This window comes from Labrus bergylta, chromosome 4 (genome assembly GCF_963930695.1).
Source record: "Labrus bergylta chromosome 4, fLabBer1.1, whole genome shotgun sequence".
NCBI classification, from domain to species: domain Eukaryota; kingdom Metazoa; phylum Chordata; class Actinopteri; order Labriformes; family Labridae; genus Labrus; species Labrus bergylta.
The window spans coordinates 2,990,994-3,012,534 of record NC_089198.1 but is presented as its reverse complement, the minus strand read 5'-3'; the positions used below and the strand labels follow the sequence as shown (position 1 = coordinate 3,012,534).

Below are 21,541 nucleotides of genomic sequence, written 5' to 3'. Positions count from 1 at the left end.
AAACCGTTACCTCGCGCCCGCCTGTCAATCAGGTCAGCTACGCACTTAAATATGGATAACACGTTATCGTTCATAAAATCAAAAGTGAGCTTTAAATAAAAATCACGTACAATGAATGTGATAAATGTGACAATGAATTAATAAAAAAAGTATCTTAACATTAACTAAACATCTTTTGCCCCCCATGTGATGACGATTCTGGCGTCAAGTCGGGCTCATAAATCTTTCCCGAGTTTCCGAGTTGTTGCTCCGACTTCAGCAAGCGTTCATGTTCTTTTTCCAACTCAGAAACTTGTTTTCCCAATGTGTCTGACATCACATGAATGCATCATTAGTTCATGTGGACTAAAGTAGTAGACTGACAGACATTACACTGCTGGAGTATAAAAAAAAAAAACATGTTGATGTGAAACACACGAGAGAGCTGAAATATGATCCTGGCTCATAACTTGATACAGGAACTTGTATTCAGCAGCAGACGGGGGTTTTGTATCAGTTTGTTTCACTGTGTGGTACATCTTTGGCTCTGGAACTAAACTGTTTGTAACAGGTAAGAACAAAACATCTATCAATACATTGTTTTTAAATTAAAGTCTGCTGCTTTAGGGCTTATATGTCGTGTTTTATAGAGAACTCATAGTACCTGAAAGAAGTTTAAATGTCACATCTGAAGTCATTATTTCTTCATGTGATAAACGAGTTTCTTAAGAAAGGTCTGTAACTGTATTATTACAAATATGTTTTGGATTCTCTCTGTGAGTCAGCAGCAGCTTTTGACAAAAACACAAACAAACATAAAATACGAATTCAATTATGAAGAAGTACAAAAATTAACCTTGTTAAAATAGCTTTTTATTTAATGGAGCATATGCTTTTTATGTGAATAAATAATGAACCTGGTTTCTAAATAAGACCCTTAAAGATATCACATGTAATATTATAGCACTTAGGCTATTTAATGTCCTACACGGCATGTAACATTTTGTTTAATAGACACACATGTTTATATCTTTACTCACATATATATCTACAGATTCTAAACAGTGTGTTAAATAATAGATGCCGGGTGGTAAACACAACGGTGATGACAATTTTATATTTGCTGTTATGCACAATTTATTTTCTAGAAAGACACATTTACTTTAATTTAATTATTCCATTAGTGTGATTGGGAAACTATAATTTCATCATCAGATCATTGAGGCTTCCCTCATTTATAATGATGTAGTGATACAAAAAAAAGAGCACAAATAAAACAACGAAGACGGGTTGGAATGATTCTCAGTAAAAACAATCACAGTGTGGTAAAGTGGTTTGAGCATTTTTGGAGCAGAAAAGCTAAATGCAGAAGTTAAGAAAAGACCCTGAAGCAAAAGATGATCAGTAGAGTGAGTTTGGTCCAGTTCAGCAGCGATGTTATATAAGATGGTGTACGTCCAATAAGTGATTTAAAGACATACATGTGTTTATCCCGTCTCTTTGCCAGAGAAGACCAACCAACTTTGTTCTACAGAATACATTTTTATCTCAGATGATAACACTGTCTCAACATATCCGACCTGTTTATGAACAGGTTCTTGATCCTCTGGGAAGTTCTTTTGACCGCTATTTTAAAACATGCTACTTTGGCGTCAAGATAAAAATGGGTGTACCCATTTTCAAAAAACCCATTTTTGACACGCTCGCGAGTCGTTTATGTTTACTACGTAGCGCACATTTGGCGCCAAAATGGACATTTGCGCGGATGAAGACAAAAAAAAAAAAAGAGGCAGGAGCAGGAGTATTAAATGTCCAGAGAGCAGCCGGTGTCGGTGATTCACTCCGAGGAGGCAACACGGCACAGTGTAGTACCACTTTAGCTTTCTTTGTCGGTGTTATTATTTATCCACACAACTTTTATTGTGTTCCGTTGGACAAAAAAATATATCAGTTATCTTTGTGGTATTTTCTATTGAACGAGGGGTTTTAGTGTTTTGAAAATCATCACATTCTGTTTTAATTTACATTTTACACGACATCCCAATTCTTTATGAAATAGGGTTGGAAGTTAAAAGTGGAAGTTATAGAATTTTAGAATAATTGTGTGTGTTGTTGCTCTTTCAAAGATAAACAGGTGGTGCAGCCCGTTGTGAGCTTGTACCCGGCAGCATCGAGAGCGCAGCTGGAGGAGAAGAGCTCTCTACTGTGTGTGGCCTCAGCCATGTTTCCTCCTCTGGTCCGGATCTCCTGGAAAAAACAGAAAGGGAGCGGGCCTCTGCAGGATGTGAACCCTGCTGATGTGAAGCGGCAGGAGCTGAGGGAGTCGGGGTGCAGCGCCTCCATCTTGACGATCCCTCAGATATCGTATAAATACCTCTGCTCAGTACAGCATCAGAGGGGCACAGTGAATGCTCAAACAGAAATAGGTAATGAAGGGCTGGTGTCTGCATTCAGCAGTGATTCAGCTTCATGTGAAGACGATGGAGCAGAGGACTGACGTTTATTTTTAACTGCTTCTGTTTGACAGAGGTCACAAATCCTACGACCTCCAGTCCTCCAGAGAGAGAGCCGACAGACCTGCCAACTCTGCAGCCGACTGACAGTAAGATCAAAATCTGTTTATACTGACCTTTGAGAAAAAAACAACTCAGTCAACATACGGTATTACTCGTTTCCCTCTACTTACATTACCTCTGGTGTACCACAGGGTTCCGTTTTAGGGCCGATTTAATTTTTATTTAGATGCTTCCAAGGGGAGCTGTTTCGGGGAGAAAAGTGAGGACGAATCTGTCTTAGGTGCAGGCTGGAACATTTGGGTTGAGCTGCATTGGTGAGCACACACGGCTAGGGTTTTTTTCACCACGATTTAACACAGATTATCTCCTGCTAGCCTCCGAGAGAGTTTTCTGAAGAAGTCGGGTGAGACAACGTGTAAATACAGCAAGAAATATTCAGGACAATTCATTACAATTGAGCAGGTGGACATGTTGAACTACAAGTAGTGTTGATAAAAAAGTAACAACTGTCATCATAATGATAACTTTATTTATATCGCACTTATCTAAACAAGGTTACAAAGTCCTTTACAGAATGCAGACAATGAAAAATAAAATATTTAATTCATACACATATATAATTTTTTTATTTTTTATATTTTTATATATAAGTGCTTCACAAAATACACAGGATTAAACATTGGTGAGCAAAGAAATTATGAATAAGACTTTATTAAATTAATTAAAGCAGGACATTAGTTTCTACTCAATTCTTAAAAAAAGGCCTTCGTACAAACATTTTTTTAAAAGCAAACATTTAAAAACAGTTACAGGAGTTTGCCAGCCTAATGTCTTTAGGTAGAGAGGTCCAGAGCTTAGGGGCTCTGATGGCAAATGCCTAGTCGCCCTTTGTTACCAGCCTTGACCTAGGAACGATGAATAAAGGTGCTCTTGATGATCTGAGATCTCGGTTTGGAGCATAAGGAGTCAAACGTTCTGTAATGTAAGGGGGGCAGACCCTGTTGTTTTTTAAAAGTCATTAAAATAATCTTAGAATCAATCCTGTATGTAACGGGCAGCCAATGGAGGGGGGAAAGGATTGGGGTAATGTGGAACCTGCGATTTGGTTTAAATCTAGGCAGCAGCATTCTGCACTTGCTGGAGTCTAGCCATCGAGGACTGACTGAGGCGTGAAGTGAAAAGAGCGTTGCAGTAGTCCAAACGTATAAAGACAAAGGCGTTAATAAGCCATTCTAGGTAAGTGAAAGACAGAGTTGATTTAATTAAACCAATGTGCCATTACATCAGACTCTGTTGCTGTCTGCCATTTTACAACACGTCCTGCCTCTGACACCCTCCCTCTGGTCCGACAGGGATAGTCTCCCACTGTGAGGTGCATGTTTGAAGAAACAACTCAGGGGCAGACTGTCCTGAAATTTTCTAGATATTTTCTGGAGTGTGTGTGAAAGAGGCTAAAGAAAGCTCGGTGTGGTTTGGTGTTGAAAATTAACCTGAAAGCAAAGACAAATTTAATGACACAAAAATGTGTTACTTAATTTATTCTTCTGTGTTTCTCTCTTATTTACACCGACTGTTTATCAAAGCAGCTAAACATTTTAGCAGCTATCTGTTCTTAATCTTTTTTCCTGCTCCTGCCTTGTGCCAAACAGATCCAGCTTCAAGCTCAGCAGCCCAGGCACCCACAGCCAAACCAGCCTTACAGGACGCGGGAGAAGGAGGTGAGCTGCGTTGCGTTTCATGACATGTTCAACTGCAGGGAAATAAGAAATTGATTCTGTAATTTTTAAAGATAAGATTTCAAACACTGAAGTAGTGGGGCCTGATGGAATATTTTTTTTATGGGGTCAATTATCCTTGGATGAAATTACTGTATTTGTAAAGCTTAAGCCATGTCTTTTTGTCTGTCAGTGTTCTTTCAGTCTCAGTGCAAGGTGAAGCTGCTGACTGATTGTCTTCTGATGTTATGTGCCGTAGTGTTTTGTAGTTTTTATTAAAGAAGCTTGTTTGTGAAAAAGTAAAGCTCTATGCTGATGACACTGTTTTTTGTACATAAATGAACGTACTGCAGGGTGGGCTACCTTGATCATTTTATTCCATTTACAGCTTTTATCAGCAGTCCAAAATGTTGTCTAAGAAGTCTAATACCTCAATCTTATGGTTTATGTTCTTACTCCTGTAGTTCACAAATATTTAACAAAATTGAAAAGAAGTCAAGCAGATTATTTAAAAGTACATCACCGGGCTTAACCTCCTGCTATTGTTGTTAAGTTTGGGGGCATTGACAATCAGCAACTGAATCAGAATAACTTTTATTGTCTTTTAACAGTCTCCACTCTCAGAACTCGTCATCTTCCACGGTCGAACGCGATTTAAGAGTAAACAAACATGATGGTCAAGCTAAATGTGGCTAGCTGTTAGCTGGTACTCCTGTCCTTGTCAGTTGGATTGTGCTTTGTTTTACAGACACGTTGTGTAAACACTTGTGTTGTTGCAACAAATCAACAAGTTGCTCCTCCATTTATGACATCCATCTAACTTTATGCTTTGTGTTTGCTGTCGTCGCCATGGTTATGTTTGTTTTGCTTCTGGCTTCAGTCAGCTTGCTTCCTGACTGGCTATTCTGTTTAAAGTGACAACCCACAGAGTCCATGCTCGGCCATCCTCGGTGTTCTCCCCACACAACAGGATGTCTGACAATTTCAAATCGGGGCAGTGGGGTTAAAATTACACACTTTACACCACAGGAACATCTGGTGAGATAATCTTTGGAACTGTCAGATAATCAGGCTTTTGCTGAATTTGGTCAGAAGGGGGGAATTCCCTTCACATGAACTGAAGACCAACAGTGTCCACCCACCTTGAGGCAATGTTCTCAGAGTTTGTGTATATTTATTCAGTAAAGGAGACGCACCTGAGTGATAATGTGTCGACAGCTAAAATGTATATGTTCATTTGTTGGTTCATTAACTAATTCATTGGCTTGTTAAAAAACAAAAAATGATAATAAATTTAATTCATAAAGAGCTTTCAAGTACTTACAGACACTTTACATTAGTTAAAAGTTAAAAAAAAGATAAAAAATCAACAAAGTTTGAACAAACTAACAAACTGGCAACATCACACACGTTTGTTCTGTCATGAATAACCTTTTTTCAGGACAAAACCACAAGTCATACATATGATCGTTATATGATAAACTATGATGATGTTTCCTATATTATCAGCTCATACAGAGTCCATGGCTGTACTCCTGTCTGTAAAGATTAAAGCTGCTGACCTCTAGTGGCTGCAGCAACACATTGCGTCACTACTGTTTGTATCTCAAAGTTTCATATTCCTGTTTCTACATTATTGGAAGTGGGAAGATTTAGCTTTCCATTATTTGTAAGGATAAAGATTTTATTCCTGAAATCAGTCAATATTGTGCAATATAGTGGATCAGTTGATAGGGTCGTCGTCTCTCAAACTGAAGGTCAGGGGTTTGATCCCCAGCTCCTGCAGCCACATGTCCGATGTGTTTTCGGCAAGATACTTAACCCAAAGTTGCTCCCTCTGCTTCGTCAACAGCGTATGCATGTTTATGAATGGAGTGGTTAATTCTGATGGACTCTTTACACAGCAGCCTCTACCATCAGTGTTTGAATGTGTAGGTGCGACCTGTGGTGTAAAAGCACAGAGAAAACATGTATGGTATTAAAGAGGTAAGATGAGGGCCATCCCCAAGGGAAAGATCCTTCTCCTGGGAAACAAATCTAGATAAACTCTCCATGTTAGGTTGGTATGCAAACAAATGTCACCATGAGACGCTTGTATGAACAAAAAATATATTTAAAAAGCTAAATAACAGGTAGATGGGGATGTGCAGAAAGTCTGCCCACAAGGGAGAGCGCTTTCTCTGGGGAAATAAACTCCTCCTGATAAGACCCAAGAAAGGATAATGGGAGTAGTGAGCCATGGTCCACATAATGTTGGGAAATGGTTGGTGCATTTTGGAGTCATACTTGTCTAAAAGAAAAGCCCAATGAAAGGAGATAGGGACAAGTGGAGAGTCCCCCAAGAGGTATAGACGATTTATGGGGACATAAACTTACATAAACCCTGTCTGAGAAGATCCTTGATGGAGAAAGGAACTAGAAAAACATGGAAAACCCGGCTCATAATGGGAGTAGAGGAAAAGCAGAGGGAGACATCCTTTTCTTGGGATAAACACTTTAAAAAAAAAATCTGATTGGAATTATGTTGCTTACCCGTCCAATTATGCTCGAGCAGTAAATAAGAACATGGTCCCTGTAAGGTAGGTAAAAAGGAACATGGTCTCCGTAAGGTAGGTAAACAAGAACATGGTCCCTATAATGTAGATAAACAGGAACTCTGATGAAAGGTATCACTTTGGATAAACCCTGTTTGATAAATCCTGTCCTTATAAATGACCTGCATCCGTACTTACAGAGAATCAGGGGGGGAAAGGCTCATGATGGGGGGAGGGGCAAAGAAGAGATTTTTACCTGATGGAGAGAGCCTTCTCTTAGATTTAAGGGATAGTTAAGGCATCATTTTTGTGGGGTTGTATGAGCTACTTGGCAAAGTAAGTATATTAGCCACAGAGACAAAACTTGAGGCCAACTATTATTACTGTTTGTTGTTTATACAAAACCTGCTCTTTGAGGAACGCATCTAAAACCTGATCTCCACCTGGGGAAAACATTCCTCTCTTCCCTCCCCATCACAGACCTGCAGGTATGTGGATGGGTGTGAACTATATACTGTGTCAGTTGTTGTCCATCAAAGCTCTGACTGTATTTCTATCCAGAGAAAGAGGAACTATTTGACCTTCACGATCACTAAGTGGAGAAATGGCTCAGCGAGGAAACCAACTGCTGCACCGGGAGAAATTCTGCTGTTCAATCTGTCTGGATCTACTGAAGGATCTAGTGACTACTTCCTGTGGACACAGCTACTGCATGAAGTGTATTAAAAGCCATTGGGATACAGAGGATGAGAAGAGAGTCTACAGCTGCCCTCAGTGCAGACAGGACTTCATACTGAGGCCTGTCCTGAGGAAAAACACCATGTTAGCAGATTTAGTGGAGGAGCTGAAGAAGACTGGACTCCAAGCTGCTCCTGCTGATCACTGCTATGCTAGATCTGAAGATGTGGCCTGTTATGTCTGCACCGGGAGAAAACTGAAAGCCTGTAAGTCCTGTCTGCAGTGTCTGGCTTCTTACTGTGAGAAACACCTCCAGCCTCATTTAGAAGCAGCTCCATTAAAGAAACACAAGCTGGTGGAGCCCTCCAAGAAGCTCCAGGAGAACGTCTGCTCTCATCATGATGAGGTAATGAAGCTATTTTGTCTTACTGATCAGAAGTCTATCTCTTATCTCTGTTTAATGGACCAACATAAAGGTCACGACACAGTCTCAGCTGCAGCAGAAAGGACCGAGAAGCAGAGAGAGCTTGAGGTGAGTTGACAAAACATCCAGCAGAGAATCCAGGACACACAACCAGAGCCCAAGACCAGAGCTGAGTTCTTAGAATACTCAAGTGACATCACACTGGATCCAAACACAGCACACACACAGCTGTTATTGTCTGATGGGAACAGAAAAGTAACAGTATTGAGTGAACATCAGTCGTATTCTAGTCACCCAGACAGATTCACTGATTACTGTCAGGTCCTGAGTAAAGAGAGTCTGACTGGACGTTGTTACTGGGAGGTGGAGAGGAGAGGACCAGAAGGAGTTTATGTAGCAGTTGCATATAAGAATATCAGCAGAGCAGGGGGACCAGTTGAATGTTTGTTTGGATACAATGACAAATCTTGGGCTTTATATCGCAAAGACAACAGTTATGACTTTTGTTACAACAGAGTCAGCACTCCTGTCTCAGGTCCTCCATCCTTGAGAGTAGGGGTGTACCTGGATCACAGAGTCCAGACCACATTCACTCAGCCTCTACATGCTGGATTTGGGATTATTTATAATTATTTTGGATCCACCGCTAAATTGTGTAAACTGAAATAGACAGAAGTAATTTCAGGGACATTGGGTTCATTTCTGTGTTTAAACTCTGAAACTTATTTAGTCTTCATGTTTGCGCCTCTGCACTGGTGGACACCAGCAATGAAGGAAGCCGTCAGGCTGAAGAAGGAGGATTTTCAGAGACCCCTTTGTTTACTGTTGCCTATTAGTCATGAGTTGACTTTATGTTTCCCTGATGTTCTTTGTCTCTGTGTGTTTTTAGTTTTTAGCTTTTCAAATGTTTAAAAATGTCTTTTTAAAGGAGCTATGTACATTACTTTGATTTAAAGCTCTATATAAATACATTTATTATCATTGTTATTAACTGCAGCATAAATGCAATAATGCAATTCATCTACGTTCCATACTTTGATATATACTTTTATGCATTGTAGGAATAATTCATGTTCACCTCTGGGTGAGTTCAAATAGGAAAACTCAAAAATAAGAGCTAGATTGTAGGGAGTCGCTGTGGCCAACAGGGGGCAGCAGTGTCATGGTGACAGCAGCTTGTACAGATGGGTGAAGACTCTCATGTACACACACATCACATCAGTGATACAGTCAGTGAGTCATGGAGAGTTTATCCTCATGTGTCTTTCAGAATAAAAGTTTGATTAAACTTAATTAATTGATCATCAAAGATGATAATAACTTTATTTATATCGCACCTTTAACAAACTCAGGTGTACAAAGTGCTTCGACAGACAGGCAAAAGAAACATTAAGGTATTAATGGAGCGTTATATCATGTGACCAAACAATAAACACCTGATAGCATTAAACAGGCAAAATATGAATACTTGATGATGTGCTTTGTAATTATTAACGATGAGTTTTAGCAAAATTACACGTGTAAGTAATGGATGTCATCATTTTAGCTTTTCTCTTAATGTTTTTATTTGTTTCCTCATCAATTCTTATGTTTTCCCAAATCTTTGAATCTGAAATAGTTTGATTTTGATTTTGATTTTAATCTGATTAATTTTTCCCTTAAGTATTAGTTTCATTTTTCATAATAAATAGCTGTTTTACTTCAAATCCCTCTGTTGTTGTTTTTTACAATTGTTATTGTTGTTTTTATTTTAATTGCTGTTTTTGTTTTGTTTTTGTTTTTGTTTTTTCAGGATATCATCACTGAATCAGAGCAGTATTCCCGGAAAGTAGTGCCCTGCATCATTTACTGTTAGCGCGGACCACCTTTTTCCATCCACATCCGCGAGACAAAGCAGTCCCCGCGTTAAATGCTTCTTATTCCTCATATTCAACACAAATAATTCATAGAAATGACTCGTTATTACAAATAAAGTGTTTTGCTAATTTATAAGACTGTTTTTGACACGCTCGCGAGTCGTTTATGTTTACTACGTAGCGCACATTTGGCGCCAAAATTGACATTTGCGCGGATGAAGACAAAAAAACAAAAAGAGGCAGGAGCAGGAGTATTAAATGTCCAGAGAGCAGCCGGTGTCGGTGATTCACTCCGAGGAGGCAGCACGGCACAGTGTAGTACCACTTTAGCTTTCTTTGTCGGTGTTATTATTTATCCACACAACTTTTATTGTGTTCCGTTGGATTAACCGTACGTAACTTTACCGCCTCTCCGGGAGTCATAACGGTAAGTTGTGATGACATCTAACGGTGCATCGACTTTACTTTGCTTCTCCTCGGGACATTTCTGTCTAAATCTCTCCAAAAACTATGCCGAATTTTCCCCTGTGATTATTTCAAACTGTCTGTGAAACTGTCATACTCTACCTTTATCGTAAAGCTGTAAATTCACAGTTTAAAGATCGAGTTGTTTAGTTCCACAGTGGGGACTGGTGGCTGTCAGTGTGTCTGCTGCGTGGATTCACGTAATCAGTCAATATTTGTTTCTTCTCTTTTTGCTTCTCCTCGGGACATTTCACTCCAAATCACTCCACAACCTATGCCGAATTTACCCCTGTGATTACGTTTAACTGTCGGTTAACGTGTGTCTCTTTAGCTTTAACTTTAAGATTTAATTTCATGGTTTAAAGAGTTGCGTAGTTTCAAAGTGGGGACTGGTGCCTCGACTTTTTGCTTCTCCTCGGGACATTTCTCTCTTAATCACTCCAGAAACTATGCCGAATTGTACCTCTGTGATCACCTTTAACTGTTTGTGACCCTTTGTGTCTTTAGCTTTAGGTTAAAGCTTTTAAATAAACCTTTATTTCTTTATTTGACAGTTTAATTGTGCGGAGTGTGCGGTCCTTCGTGACTGAGTAAGACACTGATGGGAGCTTTGCACTAATTTTAGAGTTGTACCTGCAGGATAAGTAGGTTATTATTATGCCGAATTGACAAGCGCCCTCTACTGATAATTAATTGTGGCATTTTATTCATATTCTTTTATTTTAGACGTGATCTATCAACAGAATAACCCTTAATGTTCAGTTTCTTGCATTAGTTTTGGCATGACTACGGCACTTTTTTATTTCTACGTCGCCTCTTGTGCGTCACAGGACACGTTATACCTTATTACACCTCAATAACCAATACTTGAGTATTTAAACAGCTCCGCCTGGGTAACAGTCACTTTGTGTTTGTTTGTTTGTTTGTTTGTTTGTTAACAGAATTCCTAGTTAAAAATCTGCGTTTGATGGATTTTAACATGCTTTAAAATTTAATTGTGACAGAGATCTGTTAAATGTGCACGTATCATTTTGTCGTCCAAATAATTAAAACTACATCGTTCTGTGTTTATCTAAAAGGAGGCTTCAAAAAAAAAAAGGCATTTCAGAGATTTTTGGGGAGCCCTGCAAAGCCTAATCTCATGTTTTGTCCCCTCTCAGGCAGCCTGATGCCGCCGGTGTTAACCATGCACAGCACGAACTATGATTATGACTATGACACGGTGCAGCCCTACTTCCTGTTGGATGGCGAGGAGGAGGACTTCTACCTGCCTCCTTGCAGACAGTTCCTCCCGGGCCCTGACGAGGACATCTGGAAGAAGTTCGAGCTGCTGCCGACGCCTCCTCTGTCGCCCAGCCGGAGACCCTCGCTGCCCGATGTCCCGCTGTCCGCCGCAGAGCACCTGGAGGCGGTGACTGACCTGCTGGATGAGGACTGCAACCCCTCCGCGGCGCTCCTCCAGTCCTTCATCATCCAGGACTGCATGTGGAGCAGCAGCTTCGCCGCCGCCACCAAGCTGGAGAGGGTGGTGTCCGAAAGGCTAGCCTCGCTGCGTGCCCGCCGGGACTCTTCCGCGGCCAACAGCACAGACAGTGCTGCAGCTGGTCAGCAGGTGTGCAGCTCCAGGGTGACCACGGGGTACCTGAAGGACCTCCACGCTGCGTCCACAGACTGCATCGACCCCTCTGTGGTGTTTCCGTGCACCACGCTGAGTGGCCTGAGCGAGGACGGAGGGGCGATGGAGGTGGTGCCAGAACTGTGTCTGGACTCGCCGCCTCTCAGCAGCAGCGACAGCGAATCAGGTAAGCGGCATGCTTGTGACAAAGTTAACTTAACTCAATTGGCCCTCCTTGTAGCTTAAACCTGGAGAAAGTGTTGCAATAACTGAAATAATCTTTTATTTTTCCCCAGAAGAAGAAGAAGAAGAAGAAGAGGAGGAGGAGGAACAGGAAGCTGAGGAGGATGTAGAGATCGACGTGGTGACGGTGGACAGGAGAAACGTGTCTCAGCGGTCAGATAACAGCAGCAGGGCGAGCAGCTCCCCGGCGGTTCTTAAACGCTCTCACATCAACGTCCACCAGCACAACTACGCCGCCCAGCAGCCGTCTGCGTCCGCCCAGCAGCCTGCGGGGAAACGGTTCAAGCCCCAGAGCGTCTGCCAGACACTGAGGCAGAGCGACAGCGGACGCAGGTGCTGGAGTCCCCGTTCGGACGGCGAGGACAATGTGGACAAACGCAGGACTCACAACGTGCTGGAGAGGCAGCGCAGGAACGAGCTGAAGATGAGCTTCCTGGCTCTGCGGGACGAGATCCCGGCACTGGAGAAGAACGACCGAGCGGCCAAGGTGGTGATCCTGAAAAAGGCGACGGAGTACATCGAGGAGGTCAGAGAGCACGAGAGGAGGCTGCTGACAACGAAGGAGGAGCTGAGGAGGCGGAGTCGAGAGCTGAGACACAGACTGAAGCAGCTGAGGACTTAAAAGAAAAAAACATCAGATTATTTATAAACCACTAAAGTCACCTTTTAATGTCCGAAGAACTAGATTGAATATCTGAGCAATTATGAAATATGAAAGAATCAAACATCGGAAATAATGACGTCGGAACTACAAGGACCATAATGCACTGCCCTTTTTGTTACCTGTCGAGCTGTGTCTGCATGTGAATTATTTTATTCTTTACAACTTCATAATTATGATGAACTGCCTGCTGGAAATACTCATGATGCAGAATAATTTAATATAATTTAATCAAAATGATTAAATTAATTAATGAAGCATGAATTCTTTATTTTATTTTGTAAACATTTGTTTTATTTTTGTATTTTTTGTGGGGCTCCAGGAGTGTTCAAACTCTGTCAATAAAATCCCTTCATGCACCGGAGGTCAAAACCAGCGTGGCGTTAAACTTGTTTCTTTGAAGGTCCAATCAGTGAGCTGTGTAGAGAGTGAGATGATAAAGGTATCTTACTCTCTGATCATTAAGGAAACATGCTATGTTGAAGTGCTGGCTTCTCTGACAACAATGCAGCAGCCAGTATGTCCTCCTTCTAACTTTAGATTCTGCTCCTGAATGCTCTGGATTTGTTTGGACCAGAGAAGGTAGGCACTTTTAAGGCACCCCAAACGGTCGTTTTGGACGCCCCTCGGTTTGCCAGATATGAGAGCAGTTATCAGGTCAACAGGTGTTGCAGTGATGGAAGCGGTCAAGAGAAGTGGTTCAGATAGAAGTGATTGTACCCGACCTAAAAAGCCTCTGCATGTTTCTAATAAGCTCCACGAGCAGAAACGTGCTCAAACTAGGATCAATATTGGAGATGCTTTTGAAAAATGGAGAGAGGTTAGAACACAGAAAGGTTTACAGACCCATGCAGAGCTGGATAAACACTGAAGCTTCAGAGTCCACCACATGGTGACCTGGGCGGGGGGGAAGCTCTCTATGATGTTTAGAATTTAGACTGCAGTACCCATTTTAAACACTAGGTGTTAGATGGGATTTTACCAGAATTCTGAATATTCCAACCCACTAGTTAGAACATTTGTCTTTATATCAACGCTATGTGTAGTTCAATAGAATCACCATTTTGACAAAAGCGTTTTGAAGAACATACTGGAGAACACACCACATTCATAAAAACTGGGATTTAACCATCCCTACTGTCTGTTATTGTGAGACAAGAAAAATCACCTTCCTCTGTAACAAAAAGGTTTCTCTGTGAGTATCATTTCTGTAATAATGTCAGAAACTTAGACTAAAACTGGAGCCTGTCAGGGACAAAAGACTTTGTTAAGGAGCATTTTCCTCCCAAGGATTACACACCTCTAATATTTAACACATTACTCTCTTGACCACAAACCAAAAGAAAAGAGAAAAATCCTGATGAGTCGCTGTGACTCTCTGCTGAGTCATGCACAGACTATTCAGATTATCCAGGACGGTCGGTCAGCTATGAGTGAGGACTGAAGGATTTCCTGTTTCTGCCGTCACCAAGTTTTGGTCCAAAATCAGAAAAACTCTTTTAAAAAAGGGAACTTCAGGATTTGGGGGAGCGTCTGGTGTCCATGGACAGACCAAGACAGAGGCTGTTATCGAAACCGCGTACTATACTACTAGTACATACTGATTTGGCCAAAATGCAGTACGCAGTATGCAGTATGTGAACAACTGCGAGATCCGCAGTATGCCAAAAATACCAGGATGTCATACTGATTCAGGAAACATGTACAGTATGCATCGGACCAGTCTACCTCGCGTACTGTTTCCCACAATGCAAAGCGACAGGTCAGAGATCAAAATGCCGGAGCGCAGCTGTTTGAACTCGTCGGTGGGAATATCTTGCCACATTATGAACCAATAACAAATATGACATGTTCATATATTTATTTTCCTGCTTTGTAGACTGTACAGTGAATGTGTCACAGCTGGACCAGCAGCTGCAGTTATATGGTCCTCGGCCTGCTCTTCATATTATTCACAGCTGAGTAAAAGTTCAACCTGAATGTCTGTAAAGTATACTACAATTTCAATAGCATGCCAATCATATTTCAACCCAGGGCGTTGTGTATAAATGAATATTTGAGAGATTGTAGACTTGTTTTATTTTAATTATGTTAATTACCTCCGACTGGCATTCATACTACATACTACTGTTGAACTCAGTATACAGTTTATAATGCAGACTGATTTAGATAGTAGTATGTAGTATGCGGTTGCGATAACAGTCCCAGGTGTCCATCCACAGGTGATTGTAGAGGCTCAGCTGTGAGGGCTCTCTCTCTCTCTCTCTCTCTCTCTCTCTCGCTCTCTCCCTCTCTCTCTCTCTCTCTCTTGCTTCTCACTGAGGTCGGCTGATTGGCTTTGATTAAGACCAGGTGTGGGGAGCTTATATAAACTCTGGGTCTCCTGTCCTCTGTGTTGACTCATGATCTCACCTTCAGGGGTAGTGAGAGGTTCTCCCTGTGGCTTCCATCGCTGTCTTTGGGTGCATGAACACAGAGAAGATTCTGTGTAATTTGCTCTGTATAATTTGGGGTGCCAGGTGGTTTCGTTGCTATACCTCAGCCTTTAGCGTTACCTGTTAAGGCCTCCCTGGCAGCCTTTGATTTCTGTTACATGTTTTCTGTGTCTCTGAAACAATTTAGTTTTGAATGCTTATTAACCCAATAAATGCTTCTTAAAGGTAACATAAACACTAACAAAATATTCACTGTTATGCAGATGATACTTAATTATTCTCATCAATAAAGTTAGATGACACCAATCTAATAACAAATTTCTCAGCCAATAAAAATACAGTTGCAAAATGTGATGAATGAAGCCAAAAACTGCAGTTCCTGTTGTGTCCGCTAGAGTCTGTCTCCTGCAGTGAGTCAGTCTCCATAGCGCCCCATGTTTAAATAAACATGTTTACAGCCTGCTACAAAAACAGTTTGAGTCTCTAGAGCTCATTTCTCTTTTACACTGTAAGGACTGAATGTTTAACATGAATCAAGCACCAGAGGAGGTTTGTGACCCTGTATAAACCAGCTCTCTCAGAACGCTCCGTTTTGATGTGTGTCTCTTTAAATGCAATGAGTCAGTAGACTCTCAGGTTACCCAAATATATGTTCAAAAACACTGTACAAGTGGATTTTTCATTATATGTGTCGTTTAACTTGTGTGATATGTGTCAGTCACTTGTTGCTCTCTCGGTGAGTCAGGCATGTGTTCAGTTGAATATGCTGCGTTCCACAAGCTCTCTTTGCTTCTGAAGTCTAAATAATCAAAAGAAGAATCTCACTGTGCAGGAAACAAACTCCGTCCAAACATCTATTATCGTAATTCAAACTTTCCTCAGTGAGGTTCAGACCTGTACTCCCCCTACCCATCCTGCTGAGCCCCCATGGGACACCATGACGGTCTCCCCCTCTTACACCACCCACCCACTCTCCACCCATCCCCCCCTCTCACTCATTGCGTCTGCTGCAGGGTTTCCCTAGCGTCAACTTCCTCCCACGCTGAGCGGAAAGAGAAACTGTTCTGTCTGCAGACCACCATCACAAACAGCTGCAGACCACGGAGCAGCCGAGCGCTCACTTTCCACACTTTATTTAACACATGGACTTTCTGCTGGTGTGGTTAAGAGTGGGACAGAGGGCGGCGTGAGGACACTGTACAGATGTTACATTTAACCGTTCGTAGTTACATGCAGAGGAACTATGCATACATTATCTTTCTTCCTAAATCCAACATGTAAACCTCCTTAAGGTCCCGGTGGTACTAAAACTAACCACGGGGTGTTTGGGCTACAAGAAAGAAGCCCCCCCCCCCCCCCCCTTTTAAAATGTGTTTAAACTATGGTGCAACCTCCGATGTTGAAGAACGAAGCCGATGTAAAAGTTCTTCCTGCATCTTCTCCCATATGCTCTTTTGTAAAGCGTCTCCAGATAACACTCGTTATGAATTGGTGCTATACAGATAAATATTGATTGATGGGAAGCTGTGGAGAGAGAGAGAGATATGCAGGAATGGAGCCACAGGTTGGATTCAAACCCGAGCGGCCCACTCTCGAGGACTTTAGCGTCTGTACATGGGGCGAGCGCAGTAACCGCTAGGCTAACAGCGCCCACATGACTTAATTCTTCTAATATCATGGCTTTAATTTAGTAATATTCCAACTTCATTATTCTACAATTCTACATTCACCACCGGGGGGGCGACAGAGGAGAAGAGTCTAGTCAGCGTCTTAGGACCCTGTTGTGAAGGTTGGATCAGACGCCTTTCATTGGCAAAGTGTAGTGGGCGGGAGGGAGTGTAGACCTGGATCAGAGAGTTAAAGTAAGGAGGAGACGTTTTTGTCGCTGTTTTGTAAGCGAGCAGCAGATTTTTAAATTTGATGTGAGCAGTAACTGGGAGCCAGTGTAAGAAGATGAACAGCAAAGAACAGCAATTCTAAAGATTAAAGATTACGGCCCAATTCATGTCAAATCACAATTTAAGTCTCGAAATCTGCTTTAATTCTTCTTTAATGTGGCCCTTCCTCTCTAAAAACTCTTAAAAACTGAAGACCACCTGTAGAAAAAACCAGTCCTGAAGAGGTTTAGTCCTCCAGAAACACTTAATGTGAAGAGGCAGAGCAGGTAACAACAGCAACAGGAAGAGGATGAGAAAGCTGAAGGCAGGTGTTAAATAAAGACTTCATGGTAAACGAAAGCCACTTCAAACATCTGGGAATTCCAAAAACTCTTTGTTAAAAAACATTCAGACAACAAGAGGAGAGAAAATACAACATCAAGAGGGTGAAGGGCGTGAATGCAAATGATCATCACAGCGTGAAAGAAAATGTCACAGATGAAGGGGTTTGTGTCGTGGGAGGACGACTGAGGGGGAATTTCCCTCCGAGACAAAAGTGGAGAAAACAAAAACGTGCTGCTAAACGTGGAAACTTTAAATGTGTCAGAAGAACGCAGAAATCAGCATGTGTGAATAAACCGTGAGTCATCGTGCTCTCCATGCTCCGTCACACCTACAGAGCAACAGAAACGCTGCTCATCGTGAACTGATGTCTAACCAGAGGTCGGCCTCCTGGCAGGGCGGCTCGATTTAACAGCCTCTGTACTTTGTTTATTCTGCAAACAATGCAGGCTTAAAGACGTAGTTACAGATTCTACTTACAAAGATTCAACCTGCACTCGGGGGTCTGGGTTTTCATCATGTGAAGTCTTCTGGTTTCCATTGTAGTACATTTGTAGTCCGAGCTGTACTGAATAAACGTTTGGTGGATCCTGGAACAACATTCTGCATGGAGAGTAAAAACAGGACAAACACAATCCACCGGGATCGCATCCCGACTCCCATCAGCGACAATTCAAGCTGCAACCTCCGTTGTTTAAAAATGAAGCCAATGCTGAAGTGTAAATATCCTGCAGTTCCTGGAGTGTCCACTAGAGGCTGGCTGCAGAAGCACAGGAAGTCACATACACACCCATTCTAAAAAGCCTGTTTTTACAGCAGAGATGAACATGTTTACAGCCTGGTTCAAAAAACAAAATAGGTGTGATTAGCTCATGTCTGGATGGACACACACTGTACGGGGGGTGAATGTTTTGATGACTCATCAGTTTTGATTTGATGAAGGATAAGAGTTATTCACAATAAGGCGTGTAGCTGACCTGATTGACAGGTGGGCGCAGTGTAACAGTTTGTCAGGAGGTTTAAAACCCGCCTCAGCTCCAGCTCTCAGCCTGTCGTTAGGTTGACTGAAAGTTAGACTGAGACAGCATTTCCAGCACGGAGACCGCCATCGATGGGACTCCAGCGCCCCCTGCAGGAACAGACGGGGGACGCGAAGATGAGGAATGACATGCAGGAAAGGAGCCGCAGGTCGGATTTGAACCAGGGGCCGCACGCTATACGGACTACAACCTCTGTACATGGGGCGTGCAAAGTAACTTCTAGGCTACCATCGCAGTGAGAAGAACTTTTTACTGAATATCTTTGCAAACAAACCCGTAAATAAGTGAACATTCTCCAGACAAAGTTTTGGTTTTCTTTCTAAATGACAAAACTAGAACTTATTATTCAGGGTCAGGAGTCTGACTGAACTCGACCTCAGCAGAAGAGAAGACAGTTTCTGTGTAATCTCATCAGACAGATGCTCTCTGGTTAACCATCAGAGCTCAAAGTAAAACTCCAGCTGACACCTCAAACTGCCGCGCTGATAAAGCTGCAAACTGTCCGCTGATAAGGCTTCACAGGAGGGCCTTGTTTACCCACGATGCCAAGCGGCGTTATCAATCAAACAGAGGAGCCGCTTCCTGCTTCCTGCTGCCAATAAGACCTTTGATCAGGTCGGAAGGAAACGCCTTATATGGGCAGCAGGTGTTTGTGTTCATTATGCAGACACAGTAAATGTGTTTCTGATTTAACTGATGATAAATGATTTCTGCATCAACATGGTCCGTTTAGGGGGGTCTGCATACCTTAACTTTTTCTAATGATGCAAGTTAGTGGTCCTTAAGGGGGGTCTGGGCCCCCTCCTGGGCCACAAAGGTACTGCAGGTACCAAACATAAAAGGCCCCGTGTGCCAGCGTCTTTTAAAATTGTTTTCAATGAGGAGAGAGCGTTTGCAGAAGCAGGTGGTGCAGCGCTCAGTGTCTTCTTTCCTGCTCCGAGCGCTCAAGTTGAAAATCTTTGAACTTTTTCAAATGTTTGAAATTTCCCGTAATTTTTTTTTTTTTAAAGAATTATTTTTGGGCTTTTTGTGCCTTTAATGGAGGATAGGACAGTGGATAAAGTCAGAAATCAGGTTGAGAGAGAGAGTAGGGAATGACATGCAGGAAAGGAGCCACAGGAGGTCTACAGCCTCCATACATGACGCGCGCACTAACCACTGGGCCACCAGCGCCCCAAAATAAACCATCTCAAATATGAAACATGCAATAAAAAGTAACGGAGCAGAGTCGACCATACAGCGGCCGTTGTCAACAGACTGTTGTCATGGAGACAGGATGGACCTGCAGCGCTTTTCTTCTTGCAAGCTCCCCTAAATGCACAGCCAGCGCTTTTCTGCCCAGAAAAAACCAACAGGTGGAACATTGTGAAACATCACAATCTGTTTACAAGATCACGTAATCTTTATTTATACCTAAACGTGCGATTCGAAGTTATTAGCTTTTTATTTGGAAGTGGACTTCAAAATGTTGAAGTTTGGGGGAGAGCCAATGTCAATTTGAATAGTTAGACATTGAGTATCATGCAGCTCCTGGACGAGCCGAAACTCTGTCCAATCCTGTCGTGCCCCTTCTGCTCTGTGCCCGACTCCGCGGCGAGCGCAGCGCCACACCCCGTCCAATCTGAAAGGCTCTTTAGTCAGCCCCTCAGTCCTTCTGTTCATTAGTTAGTCTGATAGTGTCTTTGTTCTGTGTTGAAGTTGACTGAGGGTTTGTAGATTCAAATTAATAAAAAAAGATTTAAACATTTCTGCATGCCCCAGACTTCACATTTTAAGCATTAAACCTGTGTGTTTAGTCCCTGTAAGCCATGTACGGTGGTCTGCAGGGACAAACAAAGTCAGTAACTCTCTGTAGAAACAGGTCAGGTATAAATATCAAACCGGATTTCCTCCTCCTGTGGGAGTTAAATTTAAACCTTAGTGTGGGTTTATTATCAGACACAGATAATAAAACTCACACAGGTGGAGCTGCTCCCACCGACTCGCTGCCTCTGTCACCTGCTCCAGATTCTTTCTCTAAACCAGAACACACCTGTGAATGTTCTACATTTAACGTGACCTCGTTCCCTTCATCTGTTTTTCCCCTCATTGCATTCTTTATTGTACGTAGTGGAGTTACACTGCTGCAGTAACAAAAATGTATATTATAAATGTATAAGGGCAGGTCACCATGTGGTGGACTCTGAAGCTTCAGTGTTTATCCAGCTCTGCATGGGTCTGTAAACCTTTCTGTGTTCTAACCTCTCTCCATTTTTCAAAAGCATCTCCAATATTGATCCTAGTTTGAGCACGTTTCTGCTCGTGGAGCTTATTAGAAACATGCAGAGGCTTTTTAGGTCGGGTACAATCACTTCTATCTGAACCACTTCTCTTGACCGCTTCCATCGCTGCAACACCTGTTGACCTGATAACTGCTCTCATATCTGGCACACCGAGGGGTGTCCAAAACGGCCGTGTGGGGGTGTCTTAAAACTCAGTATACCTTACTGATTGGACCTTTAATTCTTAGGTAAATGGTGTGCTCCAGCACTTTTCAAGACAAAGGCCCTATCCCAATATCTGCACTTCTGCCGTTGTGCCCCTTTAATTGCACATTCTTGCAACGGGTGCTAGACCATAGTAGGGGGGTCCCAACGAGTGATGGACGGTAAAGGTGGTAAAGTCAAGTATTATGGAGATGTTTGGTGTGAGCCTCAAAGGGATGTTCTGATACACCGGTCATGTGGGATGATTGGAGCTGGTGAGGAGTGCTAACTAGAGTAGCTTCTGTTTATCAGCTGTTTAGTTGAAAGAAGTTGTAAGCATGTGTGAAAACACAGGAAGTGACATCATAACTTTGGCCAACATTTTTGATTAAGTTAACAAGTTTGATTAAGTTTACCTTATTTTGGTTGTATTGCACCGCGGGACGGAGACAAACGAAATTTCGATTCCACTGTATGTGTGGCATATTTTGAAATTGACAATAAAGTTGACTTTGACTTTGAAAACAGCGGGGAAAAGGCTGCACAAACTCAACAACAAAGAAAACACAAATGAACTGACTACAATTATGGACCTGGAGGCCTAAAAAAGGCTGCAGGGTGTCCAATAAAGTGAAACAGAATTTGAGTTGTTGGCTCCAGACTGCCGATAATAACAGCTGAAAAATGTTTAACCAA

At 42.2% G+C, this 21,541-nt stretch overlaps 2 protein-coding genes and 1 long non-coding RNA gene across 4 annotated transcripts; all 3 read left to right on the top strand.

Moving 5' to 3' along the window:
• Nucleotides 1-457: 457 nt before the first annotated feature.
• Nucleotides 458-4,529, top strand: LOC136178840 (uncharacterized). The gene is made up of 3 exons (XR_010666190.1): nucleotides 458-550; nucleotides 2,106-2,581; nucleotides 4,145-4,529. It is a non-coding gene; the product is annotated as an uncharacterized lncRNA (long non-coding RNA).
• A 2,453-nt stretch (nucleotides 4,530-6,982) lies between these two features.
• Nucleotides 6,983-15,950, top strand: LOC110004099 (E3 ubiquitin/ISG15 ligase TRIM25-like). Its single transcript, XM_065953503.1, has 2 exons — nucleotides 6,983-7,954; nucleotides 13,910-15,950. Exons 1-2 carry the CDS (start codon nucleotides 7,349-7,351, stop codon nucleotides 13,955-13,957), a joined length of 654 nt encoding a protein of 217 aa, XP_065809575.1. The 5' UTR covers nucleotides 6,983-7,348; the 3' UTR covers nucleotides 13,958-15,950.
• On the top strand, nucleotides 9,962-13,061 carry LOC110004098 (transcriptional regulator Myc-1-like). 2 transcript variants are annotated; one of them, XM_065953502.1, is made up of 3 exons: nucleotides 9,962-10,129; nucleotides 11,328-11,969; nucleotides 12,082-13,061. In XM_065953502.1, exons 2-3 carry the CDS (start codon nucleotides 11,336-11,338, stop codon nucleotides 12,645-12,647), a joined length of 1,200 nt encoding a protein of 399 aa, XP_065809574.1. In that variant the 5' UTR covers nucleotides 9,962-10,129; nucleotides 11,328-11,335; the 3' UTR covers nucleotides 12,648-13,061. The 2 variants fall into 2 exon arrangements, with proteins under 2 accessions (XP_065809574.1, XP_020515308.2); XM_020659652.3 differs by having other exon boundaries at nucleotides 9,963-10,129; nucleotides 12,079-13,061.
• Nucleotides 15,951-21,541: the final 5,591 nt, after the last annotated feature.

Coding starts and splice junctions, on each gene's coding strand:
- LOC110004098 (XM_020659652.3), top strand. CDS start 11,336: ATGCCGCCGGTGTTAACCATGCACAGCACGAACTATGATTATGACTAT. Junction 11,970..12,078: donor CAGCAGCGACAGCGAATCAG/GTAAGCGGCATG, acceptor ATTTTTCCCCAG/AAGAAGAAGAAGAAGAAGAA.
- LOC110004099 (XM_065953503.1), top strand. CDS start 7,349: ATGGCTCAGCGAGGAAACCAACTGCTGCACCGGGAGAAATTCTGCTGT. Junction 7,955..13,909: donor AGAAGCAGAGAGAGCTTGAG/GTGAGTTGACAA, acceptor TAATAATGTCAG/AAACTTAGACTAAAACTGGA.